Here is a 22,782-nt window from a genome sequence, read left to right as displayed (position 1 = left end):
CAGCCACGTTTCCTCCTGGGGTTCTTTAACAAACTTGGATGTGGGCAAAGAGGTCGAGAATCTAAACGTTCCCCCACAGCTGCTGCTTGGGGACAGAGAAACCAGCGGGACCTTTGGCGTTCTCATAGGACTGGAGAGGCAAAACTGAGGACTTGGGAGACTCATCCACCAGGGAGAGGAAGGGACAGGAAGTTAGCCTGACCAATGGCAGTTTCTGCCTCAAGAAATTTGGCAGTGACTGATACAGTGCAGGGAAAGAGGCTAAGAAGCCAAGCAGTAGGTTCCTGGGAAAGAGAAAAGTTTACCAGAATCTTGCCATACGATAGAGACAAGGGATAATGCTCAGGACTGGGGAGAGGGGACCTGGTGGACAGTGAAGGGTCTCAGTTGGAACCCCTGAAAGTCAAACACACAGAGGTAGGAGCCAAAGGTAGATGGTGTCTTCTCAAAGCGGAAATGCAGCCTCTACCCAGTGCAGCCCCCCACCATTGAGTTAAGACGATCAGTTCCCATGTGTCCATTTTGCTGAGAAAGGGGGAGCCCTCTATAAAGCTAGATATCATCATTTGGATACACTTAGATTTTTTCTTTTAAATACACAATGTCTGGCCTTCAATTAAAATTACAAGGCCTGTGTAGAGAGGACCAAATCACTGAAAATAAACAGAAAGAGACCCAAAGGTGAACAAGTATTTGAGTTAGACCACGGCTTTAAAATAAACATGATTAATATGTCCAAGAAGAAAGAAAAATATGGAGAAAATAGACAAAAAGATAATTTTTACCAGCTCATTAGAATTCATAAACTTGGTAGTCCAAAAGATTGAAAACCTAAAGAAATCACTTGACTTCCTCATTAACAAATTTTGAGAATTTTTTTCTTTTCTTTTTTTCCAGTACTGGGACTTAAACCCAGGGGCATTCTACCTCTGAGCTACACTCCCATTCTTATTTTATTTTTTATTTTGAAACAGGATCTCACTAAGTTGCTGAGGGCCTCACTAAGTTTCTGAGGCTGTCCTCGAACCTGCACAATCCTCCTGTCTCAGCTTCCAAAGTACTGAGATTACAGGCGTGTACCACTATGCCTGGCTCTCATTGACAGATTTTGTGATTTTTTTTTTTTTCATTGTTGGGGATTAAACCCACGGCCTTCTGAATGCTAGGCAAGTACTCTTGTTCTGAGTGACATCCCCAGCCCAACAGGGAGATTTGGAAAATGCTGGTTCAGCTCTCATTCCTCCTCCTCCCCCTCCTCCCCCCTCCTTCTTCGTGTGTGTGTGTGTGTGTGTGTGTGTGTGTGTGTGAGAGAGAGAGAGAGAGAGAGAGAGAGAGAGAGAGAGAGAGAGAGAAACAGACAGACAGACAGACAGACACTGGGGATTGAACCCAGGGGCATTCTACCTCTGAGCCACACACCCCCCTTTTTTTTTTGTAGTTTGAAACAGGGCTTTTCTAGGTTGATGAGAGTTCCAGTACTTGCTGAGGCTGTCCTCGAACCTGTGATCCTCCTGTCCTCTAGCCTCCCAAGTACTAGGATTACAGGCATGTGCCACCACACTCTGCAGCTTTCTATGAGTTATAAAAATCCCATAACTTACAGCCATAAATAAATAAATAAATACATAAATTGTCATCTACCTTGGCTGTCACCAGTGGCTGTCTGCTTCTCAGATTTCTTCTTTTAGGGGTGACATATTATACTACATGTTCTGAGTCTCACCGTGCCCCATAAGTGTGGCTCCTTAGCATGGGGCTCTGTTCACCTGGAGAAAAAAGGTGCCTTTTGCAAAAAAAAAAAAAAAAATTAATTAGATAAAATAAAACAAAAAATTTTAAAAGAGACAGACTTGCTTAGGCTGGTCTCAAACTCCAGGATTCAAATAATCCCCCTGCCTTTGGCCCTCAAGTTTCTGGGACTACAGGTGCATATTAATAACACTGGCAGCTAATTTTTGTAGATACACCCTTTGGGCAATGAGTGTTGGGGACACAATCAGATAAGGTGGCCAGAGAGGTAGGACTCTTGAGATGATATTTGCTTTGACACGAACTGAGAAAAAGCCTGCTGGAAGGTTGAAGTGTGGTCTGGGCAGAGTAGACATGATTAATCAGGGGCTGGCCACCTTTTGTGCGAGGAGACAGATAGTAAATATTTTAGGTGTCAGGAACCATACAGTTTATTTAGCAAAACAAACAAACAAACAAACAACGATAAAAAAAAACCCGACTCAACTCTGTTATTGTAGGGCAAAAGTAACCCTGGATAATATACCAACGAATGATGGTTTTCCAATAACCCTTTAGGCACATTAAAATATAAATTTCGTATAATATTGCCATGTCACAAAATAGTCTTTTTATTTTTTTCCCCAACCATTTTAAAAAGTGGAAAAACGTTCTGAATTCTGGAAACCAGAGCTTGCAGCTCTAAGGTCAATTAAACAGGCTGGGGTCAGACCAACCAGGACCCTGCAGAACAAGGTTAAGCTCAGAGGACAATGGACAGCCCCCAGGGCGGGCCAGGGTACCAGGTCGGGGGGGGGGGAGCAGCTTCCTAAAGGGATGATCATCAGGTTTGCTTAAAAATTTTTACCCCCGTGTACTAACAAGAAACAGAAAGACACACTCCCAGCACCTAGCCAGCAGCCAGCTTAGAGGCCGTGCCGGGCGGGGCCGCCGCCTCCCCAGCACGCACTAGGGCTTTTAAAGTTGGGCGCACACCTGCTCCCAGCCCGAGCGCACCTGCAGCGCCGCACGCCGGCCTCGTCTCGCGAGAGCGGCGGGGGGGGCACCCCGCCCCCACCGGCCTCCCGCCCCTCGCCAGCCTCCCGCCCGCCCTGTGGGGCATCCTGGCCGCCCGGGCCCCGCCCCCCGGAGCAGCCCCGCCCGGCCCCCCCGCCCCCCGGAGCAGCCCCGCCCGGCCCCCCCGCCCCGCGGCCCCTCCCGGCAGGTGCGCGGGCCCGCGCCCCCCCCCCCCGGGTCCCGGCTGGGCGGCTGCGCGCACGGCGCCTCTCCACCAACCCGCTCCCCGCAGGTCCCGCTCCTCCATCCCTCGCCGGCGCGCCCCCCCGTGATTGACAGGCAAGATGTCGGTGTGCAGCCGGGCCGCGGCGGCTGCGGCAGCCGTCACCCCCGGAGCCCCGCGGCCGCAGCAGCGCGGGGAGGAGACCGCAGCCCGCCGCAGTGGCCGCGGGAGCCGCGCGGACGGCGCCTCGGGGACGCGCTGAGCACCCGCGCGGGCCATGCCGGTGCCTGCGGCGGGAGGGGGGCAGACATCAAAGCCAGCCAGCCCAAAATATATAATTTTGTCCTTCACGGAGCCGGTGTGTGAAGAGTGAGCGCTATTTTCCTCCTCCTCCTCCTCCTCCTCCTCCTCCTCCTCCTCCTCCTCCTCCTCCTCCTCCTTTTTCTCCTCCTCCTCTTTTTTTTTTTTTTTCCTCCTCCTCTTCCCTAAGTGTACGGACAGCATCACATCACCTGGTTTGCTTCTGAGAAACGGCAGGCATCTCTCCTTCTCAGGGACCAGAGACTCCGAGAGAAAGAGGAGACATTCTAATGGAGACTGCCTGATACCCCCAAAATAAAATAATAAATTTCGCCTCCGGTCCCCTCCTCCCCCACCCCCTCAGCCCCGTGTGAGATGTTGGGTTCTTCCTGAGACATTGCGGAGAAGTCGCAGTGGTTGGAGAGGTGTAGGGGGTAGACTCCCTCTACCTCTGCTCCCTCCCTCCCCCCTTTTTTCTCTCTGGGAGGAGAAGGAGGAGGAGGAGGAGGAGGAGGAGGAGGAGGAGGAGGAGGAGGAGGAGAAGGGGGGTTGCAGAGCGAGCGATGGATGAGGAAAATATGACGAAAAGCGAGGAGCAGCAACCTCTGAGTTTGCAAAAAGCCTTACAGCAGTGTGAGTTGGTCCAAAACATGATAGACCTGAGCATCTCCAACCTGGAAGGGCTTAGGACCAAATGTGCCACCTCCAACGACCTCACACAAAAAGAAATCCGGACCCTGGAGGTAGGTGTTGCCTCGGGGAGAAGAAGCCATCCCTGCCCTTCTCCCCCGCGTCCCACCATCCCCTTCCCCTCGGGTTCTGTTTGTTGGGGGCTGGGGGGGGGATGGGGGCGCCAGGTGGGCAAGATTGATGTGCTGTGATTTACCTTCTTGCAAAGCCTGCGCCGGCTGTGGTCGCTGATGCTTGGCTGGGAGGCGGTAGTAGCAGTAGTAACTGTTCTTCGTTATTTATTATTATGGTTGGGGCTGTTACCATTATCATTTGCAAGAGGAGGGAGGTTTTTTTCTTCTTCTTCTGTCTGTGGGTTTGTTTATATGCCACGGGGGCTTGTGTGCCGGGTAATAGGTTCAGGAGCTGCAGAGAACCCACGTGACCTTGCGCATTCTGCAGGTGGTCAAAAGGTGGTTTTTTTTGGCTCGCAGGTTGAGCTGCCTATATATGTAGACGACTTCTCTGAACCTCCTTCCCAGCCTCCGTTTTCCTCTGTGGATTGTTTTTTTCTTTCGCAGTGATAATACATGTTAGCAAGGAAGGTGCATGAAAAGATAAATCTCCACTGAGCTAAATCCATTTCTAATACAATCATTTTGATGCAGTGAGCTGTTGCAGGCCTAAAATGTGTAAAAAGAAAAAAGAAGAAGAAGAAAAAAAAAAGAACTCTGCCTGGACCAGCACGCACAGGTGGCGTGGGAAAATACTCCGGGATCTCAGTGGGGCTGCGTGGAAAGGGGTCCAGGAGGCGGAGTTAGCTGCGGCTTGTTGTAACATTCTTTCCAAGCGAACTTGAGGGGGAGTTGGAAGCAGGTCTTTTTGAGAGAGAATGGATACAGTTTACAATGAAGGCCCGCAGAAATTCTTTGCTCTGAAGGCCTTTTGGTCAGAGGCAGGTTTCAGGAGTTTTGGAAAATGCCAGGTTTCCATGAAATCCTGGGGCATCCACATTGTTCGAAAGGTCTGAGGATTTAGCTTACTTTCTCTCAAAATGGCCCAGCTGTCCACATGGCTTGATTAAATTTGGGAACTCCCATGAGCTGGCATTTGTGGAAGGCGGTGACAGTGGGGCCTTCTAGTTCAATTGCAGGTCTTTTTTTTTATTATTATTTCCATGTTTTACAGTTTGGCTGTCAGCATGCAGGCGGTCATCTTTTTGAGAGAGGAGTGTGTGTGTGTGTGTGTGTGTGTGTGTGTGTGTGTGTTTTAATATGGTGGTGGCTACCCTGGGATACACGTCTTTGTGCTACCTGTCATCTGAGAACAGGATCCTCAGAAACGAAATAAGATAAATGTCAAGGGGTATTGGGGGAGTGGGAGGTGTGTTGGGAGACATGGAGACACAGGTATTGCCTTTCTCAGAGCTTGAGAGAGAGGGAAGGCTTGGTTAACACTTGGCTGCTGGAAGGAAAAAACCCCTGGGATGCTTTGGGCCAGCCTCAGTCTGTGTGTGAAGAGTGTTTGAGAGCAGATCCTGTTGAGACCCCAAAGGGCTACTTTGTATGGCACCATTTAAGTTGCTACAGAGTTTTCTTTTAAAACTTGCTGCCTTCTTTGATAGCCTCTAAACAGTGGTGATTTGGTACAGTAGGCACTGGATTATATTTCTTTCTATTCATAAACATAACATAAACATAAACATTAGAAAGAGAGAAAGGAAGGGAAAGAAAAAGGAAGGGAAGGGTACTAAGGATTGAACCCAGGGGCATTCTACCTCCAAGCCACACCTCTGGCCCCTTTTATTTTTATTTTTTAAATTTTGAAACAAGGTCTCAATAAATTGTGGAGGGTTGAAGTTGCTGAGGCTGACCTGGACCTGCGATCCTCCTGTCTCCGCCTCCCAAGTCTTGGGGTTTTCAGGGGTGCACCACCACGTCTGGCTGCATTGCTTTCTTTCTACAGAGTGATTTTCTTTTTGAACTGAGGGGGGGAGGCGTTGGTGTGGTGGTGGTGGTGGGCGTTGCAGTGACAGAGGATGTATCTGTTTGTAGTTTCCTGGTCCTAGGATGTTACAGAGTATGCCAGCCACTTTATCCAGAGTGCTCAGTTACTGGTCTGGAGCAATTCTGCCAGTGTATACGTCTCAGTGTCTAGGTCATGGCTGGACCGTGGAGAAGTATTTGGAGACTTAGGATCGAGTCCTGTGAAATTCATGCGGTGATCCGCAGAGTTTCCCACCCCAGTAGTTGCCTAAGTTTATATACCAAAGTCTCATTAGGAGCTGAGCGTGATAACACACATCCATCTTGGGAGGCTGGGACCGGAGGATCGCAGGTTTGACGCCAGCCTCAGCTACTTAGTGAGGCCCTCTGCAACTTAGTGAGACCCTGTTTTAAAATAAAGAATAAGAAATAGGGCTGGGAATGTAGTTCAGAGGTAGAATACCCCTGGGTTCCATACCCAGTACCACAAAAAATAAAATAGGGCTGGGAGTATAACTTGGGGGTGGAATGCCCCTGGGTTCAATCCCCCGTACAAACAAAACGTGTTCAATGCAGATCTGCAGCAGGTAGCCCTAGAGATTCTCATGACGTCGGAATAAAGAAAGGGCCCATCAATCTGCATTTAGTAAAGAATCCGTGTGTTTCTTAATTAGGTCTTCATATAGACTCTTTGGGAAAAAGAAAAGGAGAAAAGAAAGGAAGAGAGAAAGAGAGAGAAAGAGAATGAAGGAATCTATTAGGAGTTAGATGTCATTCTTCCACTATTTCATGGGAAAAAACCTCCCTGCTTGCGAAACACTGAAGTTAGTCATAAATTGAATAGATTATCCCTGAAAATCTCAATAGTAAGCAACATCTAGTAACATATAAATACTCGTGCAGAAATGAAAAATACACAACATGGACTTGGCCCTTAAGAAGTGGGCTGCCTGGGTTGGGGGGCAAGGCTCAAACTATCTGAAATACTGACAGAGTCTCGTAGTAGATGATACATGGGACAGTATGAGGGTCCACCAGGAGTGCGTTTGGCTCATGAAATGAAAAGCCTGCCAATAATCGTGAAGCCAGTAATTTTTTCCCCCTCATGCACCAAGAGGTCTGGAGGGATGGCACTGCTGGAGCTGGGTCAGTGGGTTACTGTTATCAGGGCTGATGTCTTTTCCTTTATGGTCGGTTGCACGATGGTTCCTATAGCTTTGACTCTCATATCTGGGTTCACGGCAGGGAAGTGGAGGATCTGGTAGGTATGGAGGGGTGAAAGGCGCAGAAGTTTGATTTCAAGAAACAAAGATTTCCCAGGGATACCGCCTCCTCCCCACCCCACTCATGACATTTAATTCTGTCTTCTTGGCCAACACAAGGTCAAATGGTGAGTTCTAGCTGGAAGGGAGTCTGGGAGTTGGGAAGTGGGAGCCCATTGTGATCCAGTGCTAGGATGACCTGTTGCCAATGATTGTAAAGTCAGGTTCTGCTAACCTGGGAGAAGGCACAGATAGACTTTGCGTGGAAAGCCAGCAGTACTGGCCACAGTATGTTATTATGGAAAAGACAGCTCATAGCTGGGAGTGGCGTAGGTGGCAAAGATTAAAGTACTTTCCAAGTACGTCCTGTCAGTAGCTTGACCACAGTACTTGCAGGTGCTAAATACACGACGGCTGTGAGGATGATGAGGGTTGGCAGGACATGGTAGCAGCTACACACATGCCCCCTCTTGGTTCTTTGTGAGTTCCAAGCTAGTTGTGTATTGTGGCGTAATAAGCCCTGCCTAGACTTAGGGGCATTCTGGAGCTTTGGGCTCAGGACAGCACTTTGTGGTTCTGTGATCCTTGGGTCGGTCTTCTCTGCTGGCCCTGCCTGGACTCAATCGGGAGGTCGCATGTGTTTGACAGAAGGATGGAGAGGTGGGACAGCCGAGCCTCATTCTTTCCAGTGGGAAAACCGACATCTCTTCCAGGGCTGCAGTATCCCAAGAGAGAAGGAGTGATGGTAGCAAGGGTGCTTGAGATTTGGAAGTCACACGGTATCATTTGAGTTGCCTTTCGTGAGTTGACCTAAGTCCTGCGGCCAGCCTCACACCTACTCGGTGGGAAGGGCTACAAGGTTAGCAGTGTGGGCTATGACAAATAGACCCCTAGGTGTGCCATAGCTCCAACGTAGTAAAGTTTTTTATTTTCTTGCTCACAAAACAGTTGGGGCTAGCTGTTTTTGCTTGGTGGGCTGTTCTCTCATGCTCCAGGAAGGATCCCGCGTTCTGCAGCAACACCGTTGTTAGCATCTAGAAAGGGGGGAAAGCACAGAGAAGACAGAGCCTCTGCCCAGCCCTCCTCATGAGCTAGGATCAGTCCCAGCCTTGCAAGGAGGGAGGGGCAGGAAGCCCAGCTGTGGGCCCCCGAAGAACAGATAGCTGAGCTTGCCAAATAGCTGGTGGTCTCTGCCACCACCTTCGACAAGCGAGTGTATCAGCCATCCTTTGCTACACAACAAACCACCCTAGACCTCGTGGCTCTGCCCAGGAGCCTATGGTCTGGCTGACTTGCCTGAGTCCCTCACGCGGCTGTATTCACCTGGTGGCTTGATAGGATGGAGGTCTGCCTTGGTCAACATTCTCACTACTGTGATCCAAGGGCCCGACAGCACAGTCTACGGGAAGGGATATTCGTTGCTTCAGCCCATGTGAGGCCGGGTCTGCAGAGCTCAGGCGATGGCGGTGGGCAGGAGAGAGGGAAAGAGTGAAGTTCTGCTCCCCCATTGTGGGGGGCGGGAAGCAAGGGAGGGCAGGCAAGGGCATTCAGAGACACAAGCAGCATCCCCAATACCGCACCCCCAGGCACCCAGCTTCCCCAGCCACATCCCCCAAGCCTGCGTTACCACCCGGTAAATCTATCTCAATGGATTATCTACTGATGAGATTAAAACCCTCACGACTGACTTTGTCATCTCTCAGCATCTCTTCAGGGGACGGCCTGTGTCTGGCTATGACGAGGTCCAAGATGGCCTTACTCACACGGCCGGGGTGTCTCAGGCCTTTTGCAGGTGATCTCTCCAGGAGGAGAACCCAGGCTCCTGACCTGGTAGCTGAAGCATCATTACGAGAGGGCAAGCCCCGGTGCAAAATTCCTTTCTGATCTCTACACACACCTGCGATCAGCCTTGGCCTTTGCCGATGTCCCATTGGCCGAGCATGTTACATGAATAAGCCCAAGGTCAACATGGCTTTGGATTCCAGAATGTGTGAGTCACCAGGAGACATTAGAACAGCCTCATGTAACGGTGTACCCCAGCTATGACACGAAGCCCAGAGAGCCCTGCAGGCCGAGGAAGGAGCACGGGATGACCCACAAAGCCTCCCTTGAGGTTTTACTGACCCAAGGAGACACATCCTGAAATGTCCGGGCAACAGTGTGCCAGGCAGAGGGAACAGCAGGTGTGAACTTCAGAGCGGGAACGTGCGTGGCATGTTACTGGAACAACAAGGGTGTCATTGGACTTGCCGTGGGTGGGTGAGGAAAGGACAGGGGCCGCAGAGGGAGACAGAACAGGGCTCTTGTCATAGAGGGCTTTGCAAAGATCCCCAGATTGTATCCTGAGTGTGATACAGTTGAACACGGGGCAGACGTATGTTTGTTTACTTGTTTGTTTGGGCTCTGGGGATTGAACCCTATCTCTGAGATGTACCCCCAGCCCTATTATATATTTTTTTATTTTGAAACAGGGTCTTGCCAAGTTGCTGAGGGTCCGGGTGGTTTCTGAGGCTGGTCTTAATCCTGTGATCCTCCAGTCTCAGCTTCCCGAACCCTAGGATTATGGGCATGTGGCACCATGTCTGGTTAAAGAATTATTTTTAATGGCTGCATTGTATACCGTGGATGCTCCATAATTTATTTCACTGAAGTTCTGTTGTTGCGGGCATGTGTTCATGCTTTTTTATGGTAGACATTCTTGTGTTGGTGAGGGAAGCCGACATCTGGTCTCATGTGTCAGAGTCTTCTCTTACTCAACCTTGACTTTTCTCTCACCAACACACGACCCCCGACTCCTGCTAGGGCTGGACCCCGGCAGTAATTGTCTTCAGTTTCTAGGAGTGGAAATGCTGGACCAGAGGATAGATAATGTTTCAGGACTTTTGATAGATTTTGTCAAATCGTTTTTCACCAGTGCTGTGGGAAAGGGTCCATGGCCCCATATCCTCAGCATTAACGTATATTCTAATTTAGTTTTTGGTTGTCTGTGTTTTGAACTCTGAAAGCTTTTGGTAAAGGACATGGACTGTAGAGGGTTGAATATAAGTGTGTTCCTTTTTAAATTTTATTCGTTACTGTGACCAAAATATCTGACAAGAACAACTTAGAGAAGAAAAATTAATTTTATTTATTTATTTATTTATTTACTTATTTTGCGGTACTGGGGATGGAAACCAGGGACATTCTACCTCCTAGCTACACCCCCAGCCCTATTTTTTATTCTTTATTTTGAAACAGGGTCTCACTGAGTTGCAAAGGGCCTCACCAACTAGCTGAGGCTGTCCTGGAACCCCGATCCTCCCATCTCAGCCTCCCAAGTGCTGGGATTACAAGCGTGAGCCACCACGCCTGGCTTAATTTTATTCTGGCTCCTGGTTTAGAGGTTCAGTTCATCACTGGCTGGCTCCAAGGCAGGAGCCCCCTGGTGGCCGGATGTGGTAGAGGAGAGCTGCTCCGCTCATGACCGCCAGAAGCAGAGAAGGCAAGAGAAGGGGGCCAAGGACAGTCAGGTCCTCAAGGTCGTGATCCCCTCGACCCACCTCCTTCTGCCATGCCCTGCATTGGGGTCATGCATTCAACACTTGAGTTTTAGGAGAGATTCTAAACATGAACTGTACCAGTGAGCTTTACAGGTTCTGGTTGGGCAGTGCTTGGGCATCTGGAATTACAGAGGGGACACTTGGTTTTCTGCTCAAAGTAGCCAGCCTGTGAGGCTCTTGCCCGGCCCTCTGCTTTGTTTTTATAAGTGTGTGTGTGTGTGTGTGTGTGTGTGTCTAGGGGTATTTCATCATTTGTGTGTGGGGGGCACTAGGTATCGAACCCAAGGGCATTCTACCTCCAAGCTACACCTCCAACCTTATTGTTTTATTTTTACTTATTATTATTATTATTATTATTATTATTTTTGCGGGTCTGGGGACGGAACCCAGGAGCATTCGACTTCTGAGCTCCACTCCCTGCCCTATTTTTTATTCTTTATTCTGAAACAGGGTCTCACTGAGTTGCACAGGGCCTCACTAAGTAGCTGAGGCTATCGGTGAACCGCGATCCTCAGGTCTCAGCCTCCCGAATGCCGGGATTACAAGCGTGCGCCACCACGCCCGGCTTTTGTCTTATGTTTATATCGAAACAGGGTCTTACTAGTTACCGAGGGCCTTGATAAGTCGTTGAGGCTGGCCTCAACCTCGCGATCCTCCAGTCTCAGTCTCTGAAGTACCAGGATGACAGGCTTGTGCCCCGACACCTGGTTGGCACCTCAGTTTGGAGTCAGTGGCAAATGTCTTTCTGGGTGCTCATCGCTCTTTCTGATTTTCAGCGTGGATTCCTCAAGCGTGTTTGCCATTCTGCTCCCTCCAATTGGCAAAAAACTGGGAGTCTTCCCCTCCCTTCCTAGAGGGTCGACCGTTTCCTGGGCTCCCACCCAACTGTGGAGAAGAGGGGCCGGGGCCTGTCTCACACACAGCAGAAGTCCAAGTGTGAACTGCTCTCCATCTGCAGAGTTTCTGTGATGCTTGGGATGTCTCTCCAGTGGGTCGTTACCACAGTCGCGGTTGTCCCTGTTTTTACAAACGGGTCGACGGAGGTTTAGAGACACCAATTTGACCCAGACTGCCAAAGCAAGGCCGCCACAGACCCAGGAATGAGAGAGCTTTACCTCCTTACCTAGGGGTCCCCCAAGGTTGGCGTGGCCTGGGAGTGAGGGAGGAGAGACAGGAGCAGACGCAGGGCTGCGGGGACGTGAGGGGTGCTTAGAGGTGGATGGCCTTGGGATTCGGGGAAATCACAACGATGGGATGTTGCTTTGCTAAAATGTCTCCCTGGAGACTGTTACTGATAACAGCTATTGCCTGGAAATAGAGGGCTAGAGGGAGCAACGCAGGGGACTCACCAAGACGAGGGAGCGTTAGACAGAGGGACGGAGATGCTGTCGACCTGAGCTGCTATTTGTAGGATGGCCACTCGCCTCCCTGAAACGTAGCGAGCCCTGCTTGAAGTGTGCTCAAAGTGTCGGATAGATGCGCGATTCTGAGCTCTCAGCGCGAAGAAGAGAATGGAAAACATTTCACTGGGATAGGCATGGTGGCGCACGCCTGTAATCCCAGGACTTAGGAGACTGAGACGGGAGGGTCACAGGTGTGAGAGAGGCCTCATCAAGTAGTGAGACCTCATTTTATTATTTTTAAATTTCTTTGGTGGTACTGGAGATGGAACCCAGGGGCCTTCTACCTCCGGGCTATACTCCCACACCTATTTTATATTTTATTTGGAAACAGGGTCTCTTAAGCCAGCTGAGGCTGGCTTCGAACCTGCGCGAACCTCCTGTCTCGGCCTCCCAAGCGCGGCTACGTTTTTTAACTTTAAATGAGGTCTCGCCGGGTGTGGTGGCGCACGCTCGTCATTCCCGCGCTTGGGAGGCCGAGACGGGAGGATCGCGCAGGTTCGAAGCCAGCCTCAGCTACTGAGTGAGGCTCTCGGCAACTTAGTGAGACCCTGTTTCCAAAAAAAATATAAAATGGGTCTGGGAGTATAGCCCGGAAGTAGAAAGCCTCTGGTTTCCACTCTTAGTACCACCAAAAAAAAAAAAAAAAAAAAAAAACCCGTTTTCAAATAAAATATAAAAAAAAATAGGTCTGGGAGTATAGCCTGGAGTTAGAAGGTCCCTGGGTTCCACCCCAAGTACCACCAAAATAAATAAATAAATAAATAAATAAATAAATAAATAAATAAATAAAAGAAACAAAAAGAAGGCTGGAGGTGTAGCTCAGAGGTAGAATGCCCCTGGATCCCATCCCCAGGACCACACAATAAATACATGCATGCATACAACCAGAATAATTACTTTTTTGACACTAGATAATATTTTTGGAGCCAGTGTAATTAATTTTTTGCACGTGCTGATTGGAAGAGGAAGGTCGGGATAGCTCGCCCTGCGTTGCTGTGTGGTGGGCAGCCCGTGTGTGGAGGCGCCCTCCTCGGGCTGTGCCTCATTTATTCAGTGAGTGTTGACCGAGTCCCCGATGTGTTAAGACACTGGGGGTCAGTATAATAAAGTGTGAGAAGAAGAAACCCATAGACACCTTCTCTGGGGTCCAGAAATGCCCAATGCAGGAAATACCAGTGATAAGATTTTTTTTTTTTAATTTTAGTACTGGAGATTTTTTTTTTTTTTTTTTTTTTTTTTTTAGTACTGAGCTAAACTCCCAACCCTATTATTATTTATTTATTTTTTTGTGGTACTGGGGATTGAACCCAGGGACATTCTACCTCTAAGCTACACCCCCTGCCTTATTTTATTTTATTTTTTAAATTTTGAAACAGTGTCACAACAAGTCACAGAGGGCCTTGCTAAGTTGCTGAGGCTGGCCTTGAACCTATAATCCTCCTGCCTCAGCCTCCCAAGTACTGGGATTACAGGAGTATATACCACCATACCCAGTATATATCAGTTATACTTAATACCACTTAACTGTAAACTTAAAAATGATTAAAGTTAAGCCAGGCATGGTGGTGTATGCTTCTAATCCCAGCATTTGGGAGGCTGACACAGGAGGACGGTGGTTCGAGGACAGCCTCAGCTACTTAGTGAGACCCTTTGCAACTCAGAGAGACCCTGTTTCAAAATAAGGAAAAAAAAATAGGGCTGGGGGTATAGCTCAGAGGTAGAATGCCCCTGGGTTCCATCCCCAGTACTGAAAAAAAAAAAAAAAAAAAAAAGTAAAATGATTAAAGTTGTACATTTTACGTATATTTTTACTATAACAAAAAAATCAGTTTTTTAAAAAAAGTTGCTTTAAGCCAGGCGTGGTGGCACACGCTTGTAATCCCCGCGCTTGGGAGGCAGAGACAGGAGGATCGCGCAGGTTCAAAGCTAGCCGCGCTGGCTTAGGAGACTCTGTTTAAAAAAAAAAAAAAGGTATAAAATAGGTCTGGGAGTGTAGCCCGGAGGTAGAGGGCTTCCAGGAACTACAGTATCACCAAAAAAAAAAAAAAAAAAGGAAAATAAAAAAGAAAAATAAAAAGTTGCTTTACAATGAAGTGCTCAGCCCAAATGTCCAAGACAAATCTGGACACTGGATATGCCAGGCCTAACAATATCTTAAGGCCCCTCACCTCAAGAGGACGAGCTGTCCAGGTGCTTAAAAGCACTGGCCCCGGCTTTCCACTGGCAGCTCAGGACAAGCCCAGGGGCACAGAGGCGTAACCGTAATGGGGACTTTCTTATCCAAGTTAGACTTGTGCTGAGCACCAGGGCCTGTCAGGAGCCCGCAAAGTCACTTGGGGGCTAATTAAAAGGTCCAGCCAAAGGGCTGGGGGTAGAGTTCCGAGATAGAAGGACCCTGGGTTCAATTCCCAATACCAAAAAAAAAGAAAAAAAAAGAAAAGAAAAAAGATATATACTGGCATGATAGCAACCATCACTGCTATCAACTTCCAAAAATTTTTTCATCATCCCAAACAGAAATTCTGTGCCATTAAATGAGAACGCCTCTCCAGCCCAGTGCTCGGAACCTCTGCCCTACTTCCCGTCCCTGTGCACCTGGCTGTCCTGGAGGTCGAGCACAGCGCCTGCCATTCTGTGTCTGCCGTGTTTCACTTGGTGTGCCATTTTCAAGACTCATCTGTGTTCTAGCATGTGTTCACATTTCATCCTTCTTTGCGGCTGAGTCAGAGTCCATCGTAAGATTATACCATACTTATCTATCCGGTCATCTGTCAGTGCACTTTTACGTTGTTTTTACCTCTTGGCTCTTGGAAGTAAAGTCGCCGTGAATGTTGATTTTCAAATAGCTGTCTGAGAACCTGCATTCTGTCATTTGGGGTATATACGGAGGAGCGGAATTGCCATGTCAGGTGGTAACTGTATTTTTGTTTTTTGTTTTTGTTTTGTTTTGTTTTGTTTTTGGTGGTAATGGGGTTCCTGGAAGCCCTTCTACCTCCGGGCTACACTCCCAGACCTATTTTTACATTTTTATTTGGAAACAGGGTCTCCTAAACCAGGACACGCGGCTGGCTTCGAACCTGCGCGATCCTCCTGTCTCCGCCTCCCTAGCACGGGGATTACAAGCGTGCGCCACCACTCCCGGCTTTTTTTTTTTTTTTTTTTTTTTAAATTTTAAAACAAGGTATCACTAGGTTTCGGTGAGTCTTGCTAAGGCTGGCCTCAAACCTGTGATCCTCCTGTCTCATCTTCCTAAATGCTAGGATTACAGGCATGCACCACCAGACCCAGCTCTATTTTTATTTTTTCATTACTGGGGATTGAACCCAGGCTACTCTACCACTGAGCTACATTGTACCCAGCCCTTTTTACTTTTGTTTTGAGTCAGGGTTTTATTAAGCTGCCCAGGCCGACCTCAAATTTGTGATCTTTCTGCCTCAGCCTTCTGAGTAGTTGGGATTACAGGAATGTACCACCACCCTGACTTACTTTTAATTTAAAAAAATTTTTTTTAAGGATCCATAGTATTGTTTTCCAGAGTGGCTACACAATTTACTTTCCCATCAGTAATCCACAAAGTTTCCAGTTTGTCCATATCCTTGCCAACTATTGTTAATTTCTGTTTTTCAAAATCATAGCAGCCAGAGCTGGGCGTGGTGGCGCACGCTTGTAATCTCAGCATTCGGGAGGCTGAGACAGGAGGATCTCTGTTCACAGACAGCCTCAGCTACTTAGTAAGGCCGTCTGCAACTCAGGGAGACCTTGTTCCAAAATAAAGAATAAAAAATAAGTCTGGGGATATAGCTTGGAGGTAGAATGCCCCTGGGTTACGGCTCCAGTACGGCAAAAATAAATAAATAAATAAATAAATAAATAAATAAATAAATAAATAAAATTGCCATCCAAGAAGGTAGGAAATAGTATTTCACTGTGGATTTGATTTGCAATCTTCTAATGGCTAATGATGGTGCGTGCCTATTTATGTGTTTATTGGGTATTTGTATATCTTCTCTGTGTGTGTATGAGGGTGCTGGAGATAGAACCCAGGGGCATTCTACCTCTGAGCCACACCCTCAGCCCTATTTTACTTTTTACCTTGGAACAGGGTGTTGCTAGGTTGCCGATGGTCTTGCTGAATTGCTGAGGCTGAGAACCTGCGATCCTCCTGCCTCAGCCTCCCCAGTCCTGGGATTACAGGCGTGTGGCACTGTGCCTGGGTCTTTATATATCTTCTTAGGAGAAATGTCTATTCACATTCTTTCATAAGGCAGCCTTTATTTGTGGTACTGGGGATTGAACCCAGGAGCATTCTACCTCTGAGCTACACTCCCAGCCCTATTTTTATTTTTTATTTTTTGGTGGTACTGGGGTTCCTGGAAGCCCTTCTACCTCTGGGCTACACTCCCAGACCTATTTTTACATTTTTATTTGGAAACAGGGTCTCCTAAGCCAGCACGCGCAGCTAGCTTCGAACCTGCATGATCCTCCTGTCTCGGCCTCCCAAGCGCGGGGATTACAAGTGTGCACCACCACACCCGGCCTCCAGCCCTATTTTTTTTTAAATTTATTTTTATTGGTGCATTGTAATCATACATAACATTGGAATATAAGACTTGAGAGGATATACAAGCACACATCATCCAATTAGCCCTCATCCAGTCCCCATCCCATTCCCTCCCCCTCCCTCAATCCCATGCTTGTTTGGTGATTAACTTTGATACATATGTTTATGTACCTCCTGCTTTTTAAAGAGGCTCCATCCTCCCCTATTCCATACCCTCTGATTGGTCACCTTAGTTGCTTCACTATAGGGCCCTTTCTATAGCTCGACCACTTCCGGTTGCCCCTTTCCTCCTAGTTATTGCTGATTAGGGGAAGCATCTGGTTTTAATTTTCTGTGATATTTCTCTGTGTATGCCGTGTTGCAAATACTGATCCCACTCTTGACGGCCCCAGTTGTGGCCTGGCTACCCGGTGGACTGATCCAGACCTCGCTGGCTCAAGCAGCGGCCTTGCCTCATGGGAGGGCCCGGTTCTGGCCTCACTGGCCCCGACACCGGCCTCAGCTGGCTCCGATCCTGGCCTCAGAGGCCCCAGCACTGGCCTTCCTCACAGCAGGCTCCGATGTTAGCCGATGGCCCCGGCATCAGCCTAACCCCTCGGCAGGCTCCAATCCAGGCCTCGGAGGCCTCAGTAGCGGCCTTGCCTCACGGAAGGCTCCGATGCTGGCCAGTGGTCCCGGTACCAGCCTAACCTCTCAGCAGGCTCTGATTCTGGCCTCGGAGGCCCCAGCACCGGTCTTGCCTCACGGCAGGCTCTGATCCCATACTCGCTGGCCCTAGCACCGGCCTAACCCCTCGGCAGGCTCTGATCCCGGCCTCAGAGGCCCCAGCACCGGCCTTGCCTCACGGCAGGCTCCGATCCCAGCCTCGGAGGCCCAGCACCGGCCTTGCCTCACAGCAGGCTCCAATCCCGGCCTCGCTGTCCCCAGCACCGGCCTAACGCCTTGGCAGGCTCTGATCCCAGCCTCAGAGGCCGCAATAGCGGCCTTGCCTCACGGAAGGCTCCGATGCCAGCCAGTGGCCCCGGCACCAGCCTAACCCCTCAGCAGGCTCTGATCCCGGTCTCGGAGGCCCCAGCACTGGCCTTGCCTCATGGCAGGCTCCGATCCCGGCCTCGCTGGCCCCAGCACCAGCCTAACCCCTCAGCAGGCTCTGATCCCGGCCTCGCTGGCCCCAGCACCGGCCTAACCCCTCGGCAGTCCAGCCCTATTTTTAAAAAATTTATTTTGCAACAGGATCTTGCTAGGATAATGAAAGTCTCACTACTTGCTGAACCTGCAGTCTTCCTGTCTTAGTCTCCAGGGACTAGGATTACAAGCGTGCGCCACCACACCTGGCTAAGGCAGCTTTTTTTTTTAAGTCAAGATTTATTTTTCACATTTATTGAGGTATAATTAACAAATAAAATTACATATATATTTTGTGCATACAACAAGATGCTTCATTATATATATTTACTGTGGAACGGTCATATACTCAAGGTTGTTAACACAGGCATCACCTTTTAGTTAAGTTTGTGTGTGCCTATAATGAGACCATTGATGGTCTACTCTTAGCAACTTTTGAGTACAAATATGGTGTTATTCATGATAGCCGCCGCCGTGTTGTAAATGAGATGGCCAGAACTTGTTTAGCAAGTTTGTACGCTGTGGCCGACGCCTCCATTTCCCCAGCCATCCATAGCCCTCACCAGCCACCCTTCTTCTGTTTCTGTGAAGTGGACTTTCTCTGAGTTTGATTCCACCTAGGAGATTGTACGGCCCGTGTCTTTCTCCATCCGACTTATTTTACTCTGCAGAATGACAGGCGGGCTTTTGATTTGGGTGAGCTGCAGTGGTTAAAAATGTCCTCCCTTAGCTGGGCGAGGTGGAGCACACCTGTAATCCTGGTCAACTCAGGAGGCTGAGACGGGAGGATCACAGGTTTGAGGCCAGTCTCAGCAACTTAGTGAGGCTCTCTGCAACTTAGTGAGACCCTGTTTCAAAATAAAGAATAAAAATAGGGCAGGGGGTATAGTTTGGAGATCAAATGCCCCTGGGTTCCATCCCCATACCCACACACACAAAAAATAGGGTCAGGGGGTGTAGCTCAGAGATAGAATGCCCCTGGATTCAATACCCAGGACACACACACACACACACACACACACACACACACACACACACACGTAAAAATATCAGAGTACTTGATGTATAATTTTATTTATATGTAGTTCTAGACACGTAGACAAGGCTTCCCTCTCTTCCCCCAAAGAACCCCCAATCTGTGGTAGAAAGAGTTAGAGCTGAGGTTGATTTAGGGTGGGGTGAATTAGCTGTGAAGGTAAATATTTTATATCTAGATTGTGGTCTGGGTTATGCTGGTGTTTCCCTTTGTCAAAACTCAGTTCCCTTAAGATACCTGCTTTTCACTCTCTTCCTATTTTACATCAAAGGGAAAACGAACACTGAAATCTAATTAATGACGTGCGTGCAGAATTGTTTAGGCGGAAGTCACTGATGTTGCAACTGGCTTTGAAAACATCTACCTCTGAGCTAAGCCCCCAGCCCCATTTTTATTTATTTGGAAACAAGGTGTTACTAATTGCCGAGGCGATCCTCCTGCCTCAGCCTCCTGAGCACTGGGACTGCAGGTGTGCACCACCTCCCCCCAGCACTGATTTTTGAGTAGACATTTCTAGGAGCTTTAATTCCTGTATAGTTTCATGAAATCATCACCACAATTAGGATACAGAGTCCTTCTTTCACCTCCTCCAAAGGGAAAAAAAAAATAATTTGTATGTCATCACTGTTGTTACACTCTCCCCCTGCTACTGCGAACCCCTGGCACCCACTGACCGTCGTTTTGTGTTTTTGAGAAGATTTTTCCACTGGAAGGTTTCCTTTGTTTTGTTTTGGTGGTACTGGAGATGGAACCCTTCTACCTCCGGGCTACACTCCCAGACCTGTTTTATATTTATTTGGAAACAGGGTCTCTTAAGCCAGCACGGCTGGCTTCGAACCTGCGCGATCCTCCTGTCTCTGCCTCTCAAGCGTGGGGATTACAAGTGTGCACCACCACGCCCGGCATGAGAAGATTTTTCAAATGAACATTCAATGTGTAACTCTGAGACTGGCTTCTCTTCCTCAGCACAATGCCTCGAGGACCACCCAGGGTTGTGTGTGTCAAGGTTTGATTCTTTTTCACCGCTGGGTAGTTTTCCAGTGTACGGATGTACTATAGTGCGCTGACCCAGTCATCTATTGAAGGGAATTCACTTGTTCCCAGTTTGGGGTGATCAGAGGCAGAGCTACTATAAACATATGAGTGATATTTTGTTTATACATAAGTTTTCATGTCTCTGGAGAAAATATCTGGAAGTGGCATGTGCAGATCAGAGGATAGACGTGGGCTTAATTTAATAAAATATATGGCCAGACTCTTTTCCAGCTTTCCAGACTGGACCATTATGTGTCCACAGTATTGAAGGCTGAGATGCTCTAGCCTCATACACACTTGGTTTTTTCTTTTGTATGTGTGGTATTGGGGATTGAACCCAGGGGCATTCAACCTCTGAGCTACACTTCCAGCACTTTCATTTTTTATTTTGAAAGAGTCTTGCTAGGTTTCTGAGAGCCTCACTAAGTGGCTGAGACTGGCCTTGAACCTTCAATCCTCCTGTCTTAGCCTCCCACATACAGAGATTATAGGTATGTACCACCACGCCCAGTGGTATGGTTGGCCATTTTATTTTCTTTTGCACGACTGGGGATTGAACCCAAGGACATTCTACTCCTGAGCTACACCCACAGCCCTATTTTTTTTTTATTTTGAAACAGGGTCTAAGTTGTGGAGGGATCTCACCAAGTAGCTGAAGCTGGCCGTGAACGATCCTCCTGTCTCAGCCTTCCAAACCTGTGCTACCATGCCTGGCTGGTGTGGCCATTTTTTAAAAGAAAAAAATTTAGCTATTTTAACAAAACTCTGTAGTGGTTGTAATTTACATTTTCATAATGATGAATGTTAAGTATTTATTATGTGATTAGTTCCCATCCATATATCCTCTTTGATGAAGTATCTGTTTAAGTCTTTTGCCCATTTGAAAAACATTGAATCGTTTAATCGTTTGTTTCCTAATGTTAAGTTTTGAGGAGTTTGTGTGAGTGTGTGTGTGTGTGTGTGTGTGTGTGTGTGTGTGTGTGTGGTGGGGACTGAGCCCAGGACATACACACTCCAGCTCTATTTTATTTTATTTTTTACTTGGAAACAGGGTCCCACTAAGTTGCGGAGAGTCTTGTCAAGTTGCTGAGGCAGGCTTTGAACCTGCTATCCTACTATCTCAGCCTCCCAATTAAGAGTTCTTTATAATTCCTGAATAAAATCCTTTGACAGATATGTGTTTTGCAAATATCTCCTGTGGATTGTCTTTTTTCCATTAATAATATCGTTTTTGGCAAAGCAAACTTTTAAAGTTCGATTAAGTCCAGATCATTAAATTATTATTATTTTTTTTTTCCAGAACTGGGAGTAGAACTCAGGAGTATTCTACCTCTGAGCTGCACTCCCAGTCCTGTTTTTTTTTTTTTTGTTGTTGTTGTTGTTTTATTCTTTATTTGGAAACAGGGTCTCACTAAGTTGCAGAGGGCCTACTAAGTAGCCGAGGCTGGCCTCGAACCTGCAATCCTCCTGGCTCAAGCCTCCCAAGTACTGGGATTACAAGTGTGTGCCACCACGCTCAGCTTAATATTTTCTTTTATGGATCATGATTTTGGTGTTATATCTAGGATCATGATTTTGGTGTTATGTCTAAGAACCCTGCCTAACCTCAGGTCACAAATATTTTCTCCTAAAAGTTATATGTTTTATAATTTTCATTTTATCTATGATACATTTTGAGAGGTTTAAGTCAAGGTTCATACCCCTCTTTCTCTCCCTCACATTTGAATCTTCTCTTGTTCAACACCATTCTTTGAAAAGACTGTTTATTGCTCCATTGAATTACCTTTTCACCTTTGAAAAAGAAGTTGAGCATGGCGGCACATACTCTAAACCCAGAACTTGAGAGGCTGAGACAGAAGGATCGCAGGTTCTAGGCCAGCCACAGCAACTCGGCAAGTCTCTCAGCAATTTAACAAGACCCTGTTTCAAAACAAAAAATAAACAAGGCCAAGGCTAGTGGTATAGCTCAGAAGTAGAATGCCCCTGGCTTCAATCCCCAGAAAGAAGGAAAGAGCCGGGCACATGCTTGTAATCCTAGTACTTGGGAGGCTGAGACAGGAGGCTCGTGCAGGTTCGAAGCCAGCCTCGGTTACTTAGTGAGGCTCTCTGCAACTTAGTGAGACCCTGTTTACAAATAAAAATATGAAAATAGGTCTGGGAGTGTAGCCTGGAGATAAAAGGCCCCTGGGTTCCATTCCCAGTACCACCAAAAAAAAAAAAAAAAAAAAAAAAAGAACTTCCTTTAAAATTGTTTTAGGCACATCACAATTTTATGTGTTTTGAGGTTCAATGTGATATCTTTTTTTTTTTTTTTTTTTTTGCAGGTCTGGGGATGGAACTTAGGGGCATTTGACCTCCGAGCTACACTCACTGCCCTATTTTTTATTCTTTGTTTTGAAACAGGGTCTCACTAAGTTGCAGAGGGCCTCACTAAGTAGCTGAGGCTGTCTGTGAACCACGATCCTCAGGTCTCAGCCTCCCTAATGCAGAGACTATAGCGTGGGCCACCACGCCCGGCTACAATGTGATGTCTTAGTAGATGTGTATATTGTGTAGCAAGTATCTGCTTCTTGACTCTCTTGATTAGGTATTTATCCCTTTGTCAGTACCACCTTGTCATAATTACTGTAGCTTTATAGCAATTCTTAAAGTTGGACAGTCTAAATCTTCCAATTTTATTCTTTTGCTTAATTGTTTTGGTTATTTGATTTCTTTTTCTTTTCATATAAGATTAGAATAAGCATTGATATCTACAAAACAAAACAAACAAACAAAAACAACCCTATTGGTTTTCAGGGCATTTGGTTTGGGGACAATCAACTGTGTTGTCTTCTAGTCCACGAACATGGTATATGTCTCTATTTATTTGGATATTTTTATTTTTTATTTTTTTGGTGGT

The 22,782-nt window shown here is 47.5% G+C and overlaps 1 protein-coding gene across 1 annotated transcript in view; it reads left to right on the top strand.

The window, feature by feature from the left end:
* Window positions 1-3,831: 3,831 nt before the first annotated feature.
* Window positions 3,832-22,782, top strand: part of KSR2 (kinase suppressor of ras 2) — a gene marked incomplete at both ends in the record, with an annotated part of 432,583 nt that continues 413,632 nt past the window's right edge. The window contains one exon of the mRNA XM_080717771.1: window positions 3,832-4,011. Coding sequence (XP_080573897.1) covers window positions 3,832-4,011 — 180 coding nt within the window. The remainder of the gene's footprint in view (window positions 4,012-22,782) is intronic.

Source organism: Muscardinus avellanarius (assembly GCF_963383645.1).
Source record: "Muscardinus avellanarius genome assembly, chromosome: 21".
Lineage (NCBI taxonomy): Eukaryota > Metazoa > Chordata > Mammalia > Rodentia > Gliridae > Muscardinus > Muscardinus avellanarius.
Note: the sequence above shows the minus strand (reverse complement) of the source record. Positions and strands in the feature narration are given on the sequence as shown.